General features: G+C 43.0%; 1 protein-coding gene across 1 annotated transcript; it reads right to left on the minus strand.

Annotated features, from left to right (window-relative positions):
• Window positions 1-1,542: 1,542 nt before the first annotated feature.
• Window positions 1,543-11,928, minus strand: UBE2B (ubiquitin conjugating enzyme E2 B). The gene is made up of 6 exons (XM_059860316.1): window positions 11,775-11,928; window positions 8,641-8,721; window positions 7,896-7,921; window positions 6,773-6,862; window positions 5,484-5,572; window positions 1,543-4,717 (listed from the first exon to the last, which is right to left on the minus strand). The coding sequence occupies exons 1-6, from the start codon at window positions 11,816-11,818 to the stop codon at window positions 4,589-4,591; spliced, it is 459 nt and encodes a 152-aa protein (XP_059716299.1). The 5' UTR covers window positions 11,819-11,928; the 3' UTR covers window positions 1,543-4,588.
• Window positions 11,929-12,252: the final 324 nt, after the last annotated feature.

The raw sequence follows: 12,252 nt of genomic DNA on the forward strand, positions 1-12,252 counted from the left end.
TTCATTGATTCTACACATTTTTTTTTTTTTTTTAAGATTTAGCTCCTTTTCCTCTCACCTCTTTCACCATCATGAAGAGATTTCCAGAGATTATCTGTGACAATTTATGTTCAACAAAACTGTCCACTTGCCTGCAATAACACATATTCTTTGCTGGTCTTCTAGTTTTGGACTGATTTTATCCCCAAAACTTTAATGAAATAAAAAGAACACCTCCTAAATCATTTACTGCTCTAGCTACAGGGTGTTCATATGGCCCACGGCTGGATCCAAGGGTTTACACCCCTTTATACTTCTAAGGAAGTTGGATGTGCTGAGGAAGGTCTGTGATCCATTGTCAGAGTGACAACATGGGACACACACATTCTGTATTCCGCTGAAGCTCCTCCATTAGAAAGATTAACAAAATCAGGGAGAGGAGGTCAGATAATTATTTTAATACTTAAACAACAAATTAAACAGAGTGCTGGAGCTGGCACTGCTCACACAAATGCTGCCCACTCACCCAGAGTCTCTGGTCACTGTTTCCCACTCACAGTCCAACCAGCCACTCACCATGGAGCCCCATCCAAAGCAGAGGTGGAGAACCTGCCTTGCCAACTCACACATTACAGCAGATTGCCTGCTGATTACACCTTTCCTCTTCCAGAAAACAATTCCAAACAAATAAAGCTTAGTATTTGCCTGGGACGGCTTCCACAAACAGTAAAAACCTCAAATAAAAACACAGGTTGGGAAGTCTGGCCGGATGAGAAGTCGCTTCCTTTCCTGGTGCATTTTCATATACATCAAAAGCTCTTCTCACAGACTCTTGTATGTTAAATGTGAAATATTTAACTGTCTACATTATCCTACCTATTTTATTTTGAATATCTCAATGCCCCTGTAGTGATCAGGGAGTCTTCCTTTTTTCCTGTAAATTTTTTATTAGGCACCTCCTAATCTCTAAATATTTAAGAGCTTTATTTGTTTGACACACTGAATTAATTGACTATTAATACAAAACCTCCCACAAAGAAGCTGCAGATATAGTACCTCAAGCTGTGATTTCTTCACTTTTCACAGCCTAAGGCCTTGATTCTTCAATTACACACATTTATCTGTACTATGGTGAAGAATCCCAATGGGACGACTCACACGAGTGAAGTTAATCACATTTGTGAAGATCCAAGTCCCGTAGTTCTGGCTTGGGACTGCATTTGGATGAGACATCTCTAGGGAACTGAGATGTGAAGAAAGAAGCACGAGCAGTGCAGTGTTTGAGTCTTCTTATGAATAATGTTAGTGTGATAAACCTGAAGGCAAAGGTGGTTTTACACCTGAAACTCAGATTGGGGAATGGCCAAGAATGGTTCACACCCACAGCCCCACCAACGGCTTCCTGACTGACACAAGAACACTGCAAACCTGGATGCCTCCATCTGTCCACCCGTAAAATCAGGGGAATGACATGGATATATAGGGCAAAAACTCTGGGGTGAATAACTTAAAGACATCCTCACTGTGTTTTGCAATCTTTACATGAATCCACTGGAAAAGAAGTGATTATGAACTGTTTAATATCAATGAACGAAAGCCCCATGAGAAGCTATAAATCCAAAACTGTGAACCCATCAGCCCTTAATTAATCCCACTGTCCTAGCAAGCTTAGTACATTACACCTCCTAAAACATTAAAAACCAAGCCTCCCAGTATAGTATTTAAGAAGGTAACTGTGCCACAAAGTTTATTGTGACTACTGAGTGCTCTTGTGAATCAGTGCACTTGAACCTTGTCTTTGTCATCACTCCTCTCCTGCTCTTCGTAGAGGGAAAGGGCTTTCATCTGTCCCTTACCCACACTCCTGACCTGCTGTTTCAGCACCCACACACAGCTTCAGGGCAGCCTGCAGGGCTCAGGGACCAGATGATCCCAAAAGGAGGGGGGTGGGAGCAGGGAACAGTAAGGAACACACAGGCCTGAGCAGCCAGTACATCTAAACCCACTGGAAATGCTGAACATGGGCATGTGAAGGCTCCAAGAGGAATCTGTGGCCCTGAGCAGCACCAGTGAGTGCAGACAGCTCACACACATTGCATCCTTTAACACCATGACCTCTGGCCTGCTTCCTTCTGCCTGGTAATGGATCTGTTTTCTAGCAAGTTTTAGCAGATTTTAACCTGTGCTTTCTGACTGTTTTTAATGTGTATTGGTGGATGGTGGAGGGCTCACAGAAGTCACCCTTTCTCCCACATCCCCTGGAGATGCCCCGTGCAGCCCCCAGCTGCTCCAGGATCCCACCTGCAGAAACAGCAGCTCCTCTGTACCAGTGTGTCCCCCAGAGGTCACCATGGAGCTGAATTCTCACCATTCCCACATTCCCACACAGCTTGCAAAGTCATTTCAAGTGTTACTGTGGGAAATCTGGTGAGCAAGTAAATGCTCCTTCACAGCACACCCTGGGACACCTCGCCTCTGTCTGAGGGACAGCAGGACATTTTCCAGCCAGACTTTACTGAGTGTGGCTCCAAGTTCTGCCCTTGGTAGAGAATGCTCTTAGACACTTTCAGACACACCTGTCCCTGAACAGTGTGGATCCAAGCACAGGCAGCTTGCAGTGCCCATCATTAATTAAACCCCCTTCTGCTCCAATTTTGTTTCTCACACATCCCAGAGACACAAAAACATGTTCTGAGCATCATCAATCTATAACTGGGCCAAACTGGCTGTTCAGGAAAAATCAAATTAATGTGAATGCTAATGAACAGCAAATCTCATCTCATGCACACGTCAAAGGAACAAAAATACTGAAAGAGGAGGCAAATTAAAAAAAAAAAAAAAAATCAAAGTTTAGATTAATTCTTAGAAGGGGGAAGCTTTTCCATGTTATATTTATGGACAAAAATCTTTGCATTGATGTTTTAAGCCATGGAGCATCACTTTGCCAGTGTTACTGTAACTTCACCACAACCAAAAGCAAATTGGATCCTTTAGAGTTTCTGTTATTAATCAGACATAGATTGAAAAATTCTTAAACACAAATTCAGCAATTCAAAGAAAGCAAACTGACTTAATGAGAGCAAAGTTATTACACAGCATTGCTATTTTCTGAGCCTTTGTACACTAATGCTTATCCAAGGCACAGCAGTTTTACTCCACAAGCTACTATCAGAGTCTGGTTGGACAGTATTCTGAGTGCCATTTCTAAACCTGAGTGCTGCTCCTAGAAGCCACAGACCTTTACAAGCAGGTGTGAGGTGTAAATTGATATTATTTGTTTCAGTGCATTGAGAACAACTTCTAGTAATGACTGCTGTAAATAAACAACTTTCTTTTCTAGGTGAAATCGATTCCCATTGCTTTTTAGGCATCACTGAGCTCGATTTTGGTATGGGATTTGGGAAGTTTAATATATATGTAATGCTGGCTGGAATTATGAAAAGTTGTTACAATTTTAACAGTGGAAGAAAAAAAAGGGCTTAATTCTTTACTGCAGTCAGGTAGCCTGGTTTACAGAATACAGTAAGAAACTACCACCACATCAACACTTACAAAAACAAAGCCAAAGTTCTTTAAACTGTCAATTTAAGAATATGTGGAGCCTCTGTGATACAGACATGAGACCTGACCACACAGTACACAGTCCAGCTTTAAAGAATAACTCCATTAAATCTGCAGACACGTTTTCTTTTGTTGGTGATTAATTTTTTCCCTACCCCCAAAGGAAACTAATGGGAAACCTCTTTAATTATTAGAAGATATTCAAAACTATATTACAGTATCACTATGTGATTATAGGACAGATTTAGATGTCAACATTTCCAGGTTTGTAAAATACAATATTTCAGAAAAATAAAACTTATTAGAATATGTTCTCATCAAGCCAGCTCACCCAGGTTATGTTTGCAATTCTGCTGCTGGTTTAAGGTGGGACTTTTAGCAAAACAGTTACATCTGTTTCCCCATTTGTAATTGGCAGCTACCAAAATGTCTCTTCCTCATACAACTGAGGACACACAGAATCAAGTCAAGCTGTGGTGCAGAAGCAAAGTAATGCCATGAAGACAGTTGCATTGTGGATTAACTTTTCTGTTTGCAAAGTGCAGGGTATCAACAGCATGGACAAAAAAAATGAGCCCTTGGAAAAAGATAGAGTGAGAGCAGAATGTCTTGCACTAAGGTTATGTATTTAACAGTTTTACATGAAATATTCATATATAAAAAACTATTTTAAGTGCTTTTCTCCAATTTAAAAATCTAAAGAATTCAAAAATAAGGCATTCAATATTTGAAAAAGTACAGATTTACAAAATGTGTATATTCTGTCATGAAAACTCCACACCAACATTATACACTTGGAAAAAAAATACAAACAGGATATATTACAAATTTATGTAGCAATAACTTAGTTCTTACCATGCAATAAAAAGGACGTTAATTGAGATACACAAGCTTTTAGCTTCCCCTAAACTGGAGGGCTTAATTTTGTTTGCAAATTAGTTTTTATGCAAATTCATAGAACTGTGGCACTTGAAATTTCTGGTAGCCTTTCTATTGAGAGTTAAATTGTACATAATGATTATGAGGATGGAGAGTAACACAGCAGCTGTTACGAATCATTCCAACTTTGTTCGACAATAGCTGAAACTCTTTTCTCATATTCACGTTTGTTCTCCTGGTAAAGTTGTGCTGCCTGACTGTTTGCTGGACTGTTTGGATTGGGTTCATCAAGCAGAGACTGGAAAAAGGGGAAAATATAATGTGAGACAAACCAACACATGTAAATCAAGAAAAAAAATCAACTTACTTTCAAGTCAAATGTGTTTCAGAGGCAGACAACTCTGAATGGCCCAGTTAAAAATCCTAGTTAAATACATGGTTAGGCACCCCTAATTATATTACTGACCCACAAATTACACCCTGTCTAAGCTGCACACACTTGTAGCTTCACAAACCAAACAGAGACAGTTTGTGCTAGTCAGCACTATGGAGATAAATGACTATTTGGTAATTACATTATACTGTCATTCAGGACTTAAGAGGAGCTAAGACGTCTCCTACAAAACATCACTGTTGAATAATTAGAACAATCACACAGGAGCAAAGGAATTGTGCATTTCCACTGTGCCAGGCCAGTTTTACTTATTCCAAGTAGTGTGTTTCAGCAATATTGTCCCTTTGAGGGCTTCACAGTAAAGTTAAATGTTTCAAACACAAGGCAATTTTCTGCATCTGATATCCTATCTTGAGTAAAAACAGTTAAAAATGAACACAAACCAATACACTGCTTTCCTGTGCAAAAATATACTATGACAGTTCTGTATCTCAGAATTGGTGATTATGTAGCATCTTTGTCTTTATTTGATCAAAAAATACTGCTTAGCTCATAAGGATTTGAAGCTCCCCTTGATACATACACCTGGCTATCCTCATCTCTGAGCTGTGAATTCTGGAATAGAGACCAACAATACCATAATTATTTGGTAAAACAGATGCAAAGTTACCTGAATTGAAGTTAAAATAGATGAAACATCATATGTCGGACTCCAGCGATTCTGAAGAATATCTAAACATATGCTGCCATCTGCATACACTGTAAATACAACACAGGTATCACTTAGAAACTGTCAGATTTATGGCACTGCTCAGGGCAGAGTTATTGTTCCAATTCAGTCTGTGCCTGAGATTAATGCTTTAGGGAAGAGAACAGCAGTTTCTCTCACCATCTTCTGTGGCTTGACACATACTTTGAAGATTTATTACTGAAATTAACAGAACACCTAAGAGGGAGAGAAGGAAGGTCTGAAGATTACGGCATTAACACAGGAAGGGGCAGACTTGGTGTCCTGCTCCTCCAGTGTGACTGACCCTCACTGTCACAGTGGAGAGCCTCCCAGAGAACAGCAAGGCCTTCACTGCAGGAGTGGAACCCCTCACACCATCACACCACAAGCAGGTGCAGCTCCTGCCCCATTTTCACACTCTACACTCACTATGAGAGGCACCAAGGCAGACAGTAGAAAATATGGAAAAGTGCCTGAAATATTACTTCTGTCTGTATACCTATCAGTCTGACGGAGTTCACGTGAACCTGAAACTCAGTGCTCAAACTTCTACACCCTTGTCTTCCAGCTTGCTCCCAACAAATTACAGACCTTGTGGCAGAGACAAACTGGCCTGCACAGTTATGTGAGGTATAATTTCTACAGAGAAGCAGCAGGCAGGTCTTTTCCTGCACTCAGCAAAACCTATCAGTGCTAGAGGAAGCAGCACAGTGCACTCTCATAGCTGCCCTCATCACTGAGATGGGGTCAGACGCCTCCTGTACGACTGAGCATCCTCATTTTCTTCCCTGTGCTGGTCCTGGAGGGCACAGAGCACCAGATAAAAGCAGGGACTTGGGTGAAACCTCACCTGCCAGGAATAATTAACACTTGGCTCCAGCAGTTCTCTGCAGCTCATGCTGTGGCTGCACAGACACGGCTGCTGTTAAATGGAAGGGGGCAGGAATCTGCAGCCAGAACTGCCTCTTTAAACCAACCTAAGTGCAGCTGCTGCTGCTGAAAATACTCACAGGCTTTGCTATTGAGGCTACATATTGATTAGTAAGAGGCAGATAGCTGCGTCTTAATAGCATCATAACTCTCAATTTTTCGTCAAGCAGTTGCTGTCCTAGACATCTACTTAGGAGATGGCAGTGAAGAGAGATTAAGCATTCTGGAGCTTTAGAGAATGCATGACCATACTGTAATATTTAATGAGTATTACAGCTAAATAAAGATGGTTTACTCACCATTTGGATGGAACATTTTTGATAAAAACCTAACAGTTGGAGGTTTATTTGGATATTCTTCAGAAAATTCTATTACTAGTTTAAAAGTACCTGTCCAAACAAAGATAAATAAAATGAGATAGTTAACAACAAAAGAACACATCCAGGAACACAGACAACAAATTAATTTATGTGCTCCATGACCAGCATTCCTCCTCACCATTATCTAAAAAAAAAAAAACCAACATTGAATCTGATTGCTTTTTTTATTTCAAATGATATTGGAACTATGGAATTACTTCTTAGAGTAACAAACCCAGTAGTGGGTTGGGTAGGAGCTTGGAGACTCACTGCAGACATGGCAAAGCCAGCTTTATCCAACATTATCCCACTTTTCCATGACCCAGGTATGCTGGGTCCATGGACTCGGGTGACTTTCAGGTGTTTCATTAAGAAGGCATTGTGGTGCCAGCAAAGAAACCCTGGAATTTCATAATCAGCAATCTCAGTCTTTGGAGCTCACAACTGATTCACTGAAAACCTTTGTTATGGATCAGTGAATAATTTACTGTAATTCCTCCAACCCAACACAGAGAAAAACCCATCTGCTGCCAATTACTGCAAAAATACTATAATTATTAAACTCATTATTCCTCATATGCCTGAGGGAGGGTCATTACACACCAGCTTTCATGTTTATGTACAAATCTGGGATTCCCTCAACCTCACTGAGTTCTATATTGAGAACACCTCAAGGTTTTTCACCTGCTCTTCATCAGGAGAAGAGTGATGAATCAAACATGCCAAAAGATGAAATGAGAAAAGCTCTTGTTGAGCTCAGCTAAAGACATGTGCAAACATAACTGGCAGTGTCAGGCCAACAAGCCCTGCTAAAAGCTCTTGTGAGGATGTATGAAAAAGCCTTGATAGAAGCATTGCTTCGTAGCTTTCCAACCAACCACGAGCCAGCATGATGAGACACTGCTTAGATCAAGATACATATTTTTATTGCCCTCATTGCTTCACTTACTTGGTTTGTTTCAAATTATACACAGATAGCATCTATTATTTTTCAAAAGCAGAACAATGTTAGAACTGTTAACATTTATTAAAATGACAAAGAATACAGAAGTTAGCAACTTACCATCTTCAAAAGGTGTCCCTTCTGGCCTGCAAGGTTTTAAAAAAAAACTCCAGTTAAAAGGAATCATTATCTACTTCCACACAGGCACAATTAATGTGTATCTTCTTTCTCATCCTATCCAAGATACAGGCAGAAGCAATAATTTAAATTATTAGAGAATCATGAATAGGTAACCTCTGAGAGCTTTGCTATATTTAAGACATGTCCCATAGTCACCTGCTAATTGGGATATCAACTTTATCATCATCCCAAATAATACATATGGCTTTAGGTGACTAGTTTGGAACAAATGAGCAGATTATTTACAAGCACACTTCAGTTTGACGAAAGGATACTAAGGCACCTCCTCTTCCACAGGATATATAATGTAGCTTCCCAGACAGATCCTGTGCCTTGTCCTACTAGGATTCAATCCAATCTCTAATACATCTGGATTTAATGGCTGAGAACATGTGGCACTTATGTACTTTAAGGAGTAATTCTGCTTTTCTCATAACACAGTATAACCTATTTATTAAGCCACATGCAAGCCTTTTCAACAAAAAAGCGAAACAAATTTAAAATTTAAGTTTTTCCCTTCCTAACTGTTCCCCGTTATCTGTGAAAAGAGATTTTTACCTTGGCCATTTTTTTAAAGTTCACTAACTTTACATACATGAAACAAGAGAACAACTGTAAAAACAAACATCAGGTTGTTATATTTAGCCCTCTAATACTGAATTTCATAGTGACCAAAAACTCTTACCCAAATATAACTGCATTCCATTGCATTATGTTATTCTCAGATGGTGCACCACTGACACCCACAGGAGGGTCTTCTTGCAATCTAAGAATTACAAACATAGAATGACAAGTCATATATATAAAATACTTCCACCTGCAGATATAATTTACCAGTAATATCCACATTTTACAAATATTTTTTCATTCCAGATCAGAGAATACACAAAGCATTACACGCAGATGATCAATGCTCTCTAAGACAGACCTACAAGGCAACTCACATCAAGATTTTCTCATGTTTTACACCGAGACACAAGGGCACAAGAGGTCTAAGTGTTCAGGGAGCAAAGGATTAACTGTAAGAATAACTTATAGCACCATGGACAGCTGGGATTTATGGTGCTACACTCTGAACTATGAGAGAGCAATCCCTGCTGGCTGCCACAGTGAAGAGAACAAGCCGCAGCCACAAGCAAGAGCTGAAATTCAGGCAGTGGCACACACACACAGAGCATTCTTGCTCTTGCGTCCCAACTCAAGGCAAGAGACCATCAGGGGAGCTTTTCCTGCACACCCAGATCCATGCATGACAAGTGGCTATATTTGGTTAAGCCTATTTTGACTGACAAGCTGATTGCTTCAAAAGGGAGCAAAGGGGAAACCTGCGTGCTGCTACTCCCTCTTACCAGCCCCACAAATGTGTTTATCTCTAAAGCAATTACAGGAACATTTAAAATTATTTTTAGTTCCTTAATCCTCGGACTACGGAAAAGCATGCTGCTCACTGAAAGCTTCACAAACTTGAACCAGAAATATGTACTGCAGCCAAAGGACAGGATCCAAATGCCCCCCTCTGCCCATCACTGATCCATATTAAGGATCACAAGACCCTGACAAATGTACACCAGCAGGCCCCAATCAATCCACCTGCTCAAACCCCCTCAGTGACAGCTCCTACTTCTCTCACCTGTTTTACCTCCACAGTTATGCAAGAATAAGAAAAATGCAGTGACTGCCCTTGTGTCACAAACAACTCTTGAGTGTTACCATGAGGTTTGATAATATCACAGCATACTTATAAACAAGTCACCACAAAAAGAGCTCTGAAGAGCAAGGGACAAATTCTAGCTAAATGCCATATGCAAAGGCAGATTTACTGAGAGCTGTCAGCAGCATAGCCAGGCAATCCTCCCTGCACTTGCACTGCCTCAGCCTCAGGTAACACCATGTGCTGTCCAAGGATGCTGAGCAGTACCTGCTGCCCTACAGAGCAGCTCAGAGCCCCCTTAAACTCTGTGTTTACATCTCTGCTCTTTGAGCACACACAGTCCAGACAGCTGAGTATAAACAGCATAATCCACCTACTATTTTGGTCAGGGAAAGCAGGAACAGCACTTCTTCCTACATGACAGCCAGGCTGCAGGCCAACAGCAGTGCCTGAGCATTAGCCTGACAAATGCATCTGGGAGATGACTTTGGTTTTTAGATCAACTTCAAAGCAGTGTGCACCCTACTTGTCACAGGGTCTAACTACAGACAGGATCTGGCAAGGACTGCAAATAGGACTAATCCTGAAAGTCCTAAACAGCAGGGGAGATGTGGTTTGAGTGCTCCCTTTTTATCAGCAAAGGAAATAAATAAGCTTTTATTTCTTTTGGTTTATTCAAACAAATTAGAGGAGGTAAGAAATCTGCTGAACTCTTCTCTCTTGACTGCTCCTGACAATCACAGGATGCAAAAGCAGTTTTTACTTGATGAAGTGAATCAGAGTTCACAGCACACCGTCTGTTTTTCAGTATGAAGTACAAGTAACATAAGAAACAAATACATACTCTGCTCTTTTGTGGTGCAAGTTAAAACAACAACTGACATGAAAAAGTTATGTAAGTTTTGGAATATCAAAGTTGCCATGACAAATGGATTTGATATACATTGTCTACTTGGTTATATTTTTCCACAGCTTTAGAGTCTTCTCTCCAGCAATAACTTCAAAATTATTAAACCAGTCCTTGTAGGAATATAAAGGCATAAAACCCACATCTGATTGCAATTTTGAAAAACTGAGGTAGTCAGCCTAAAAAAAAAAATCACTGGTTCATCTGTGTAAGCAAATACAATAAAAAGTCTGAATATCCTGTTTTGATTTGAACAGGAATCAAGCAACACCCACTTAACAAACACCAACACTCACTCAACAGCAGGGGAGGGCTCCACTTCCCAAAAACCTCCTCCTGCTTCTAGATTCACGAATCAGGCTTTTGTCGCTGTTGCTTTACGTGCAGCCACGTAAAGCAACTACAATACACATCAAGTGTTTACTGATGTGTTTTCAGAGCCTGGTATAACATAGCTATGCTAAAAAAAGAGACACTATCAAAGCTGACTCACCTCCAACTACTCCTGAGCGACCCAGTCTGGAGAACTCTTACTGTACATCCTACAAGGAAACCTCCCACCCTTTTCCACACTCTGTTCTAAGTTTACGTGTCAGACTGGAAATAATTTATTCCAGAGTCAGTGGTTCAGTCATTAACACTTAAAAGAGTGCAACTAATATCCGCTCCTTTAGCAGTTCGCGTATATTACACAAGATTCTTCACGACTGCAAACTTTAAACACAGTATCACATGATTGTGCATAAAAACATTAAAGGGCATTTGGGTTCCTATTACACACAAACGAAGCGTTCACTAACTCTTGGCGCTTCGTTTCCAGCTGCCTATCACAACAAACTTATTTTCAGAGAGACCCCCCGACCCAACAAGCGCGGAACACTTCTGAATTCCGCCCGAGCTACCCCAAAGCCGGAGCCTGCGGGTCCCGGCCGCTCTCAGGGCTGCGGGCCGGGCGGCACGGGCACGGCCCTGCCAGCGGGCCCGGCCCGGCAGCGCCCGCAGCCCCAGCCAGCCCGGCGCCCCGTGACCCCGCGGGCGCTCCCGGCTCCGCAGCCACCGCTCCAACTCCTATCCTCACACGCACCCAGCCGTCGGCGCCCGGGCGAGGCGGCTCGAACAAAGCCGGCGCTGCCCGGCCGGACCCCGCGCTCCCCCGGCGGTGCCCCCGCTCCCCCCGACACTGCAGCTGCCCTGCCCGGGGGGCTCGGTGCCAGTCCCCGGCCCGGCCCTAAGGCGCGGGGCAGCGGTGGGCCACGCTCACCTCTTGAAGTCGCGCATCAGGCGGCGGCGCGCCGGAGTGGACATGGCGGAGCCGCGGCGCCGCCTCCCGCCCGCGATCGCTGCGCGCCCGCACAAACAACCCGCAATGGCGGCTCCGCGCGCGGGGCGGGGCCGGCGCCGGCCGCACCACTACGCCAGCGGGGGAGGGAGGGGGGGGCGGCGGGGGTGGGACCGCACCATCGCGCCGCGCGGGGGGTGGGGACGGGAGGCGGCTCCGCGCTCCGCAGAGTTTGGGGAGCAGGCAGCGGGAAAGGGTCGGGAAAGACCGGGACTGCCGGGCGAGACAGGGTCCGGGAATGGCTCCGGAACTTCCGGGCGGCATAGGGTCCGGGAAAGGGTCCGGGAATGGCTCCGGGACTGCCGGGCGGCACAGGGTCCGGAAGAGAGCCGGGAAAGGGTCTACGATAGAGTTGGGACTGCCGGGCGGAACAGAGTCCGGGAGAGCCCGGTCCTGCCGC

Source organism: Haemorhous mexicanus, chromosome 15 (assembly GCF_027477595.1).
Source record: "Haemorhous mexicanus isolate bHaeMex1 chromosome 15, bHaeMex1.pri, whole genome shotgun sequence".
Classification (NCBI taxonomy): Eukaryota; Metazoa; Chordata; class Aves; order Passeriformes; family Fringillidae; genus Haemorhous; species Haemorhous mexicanus.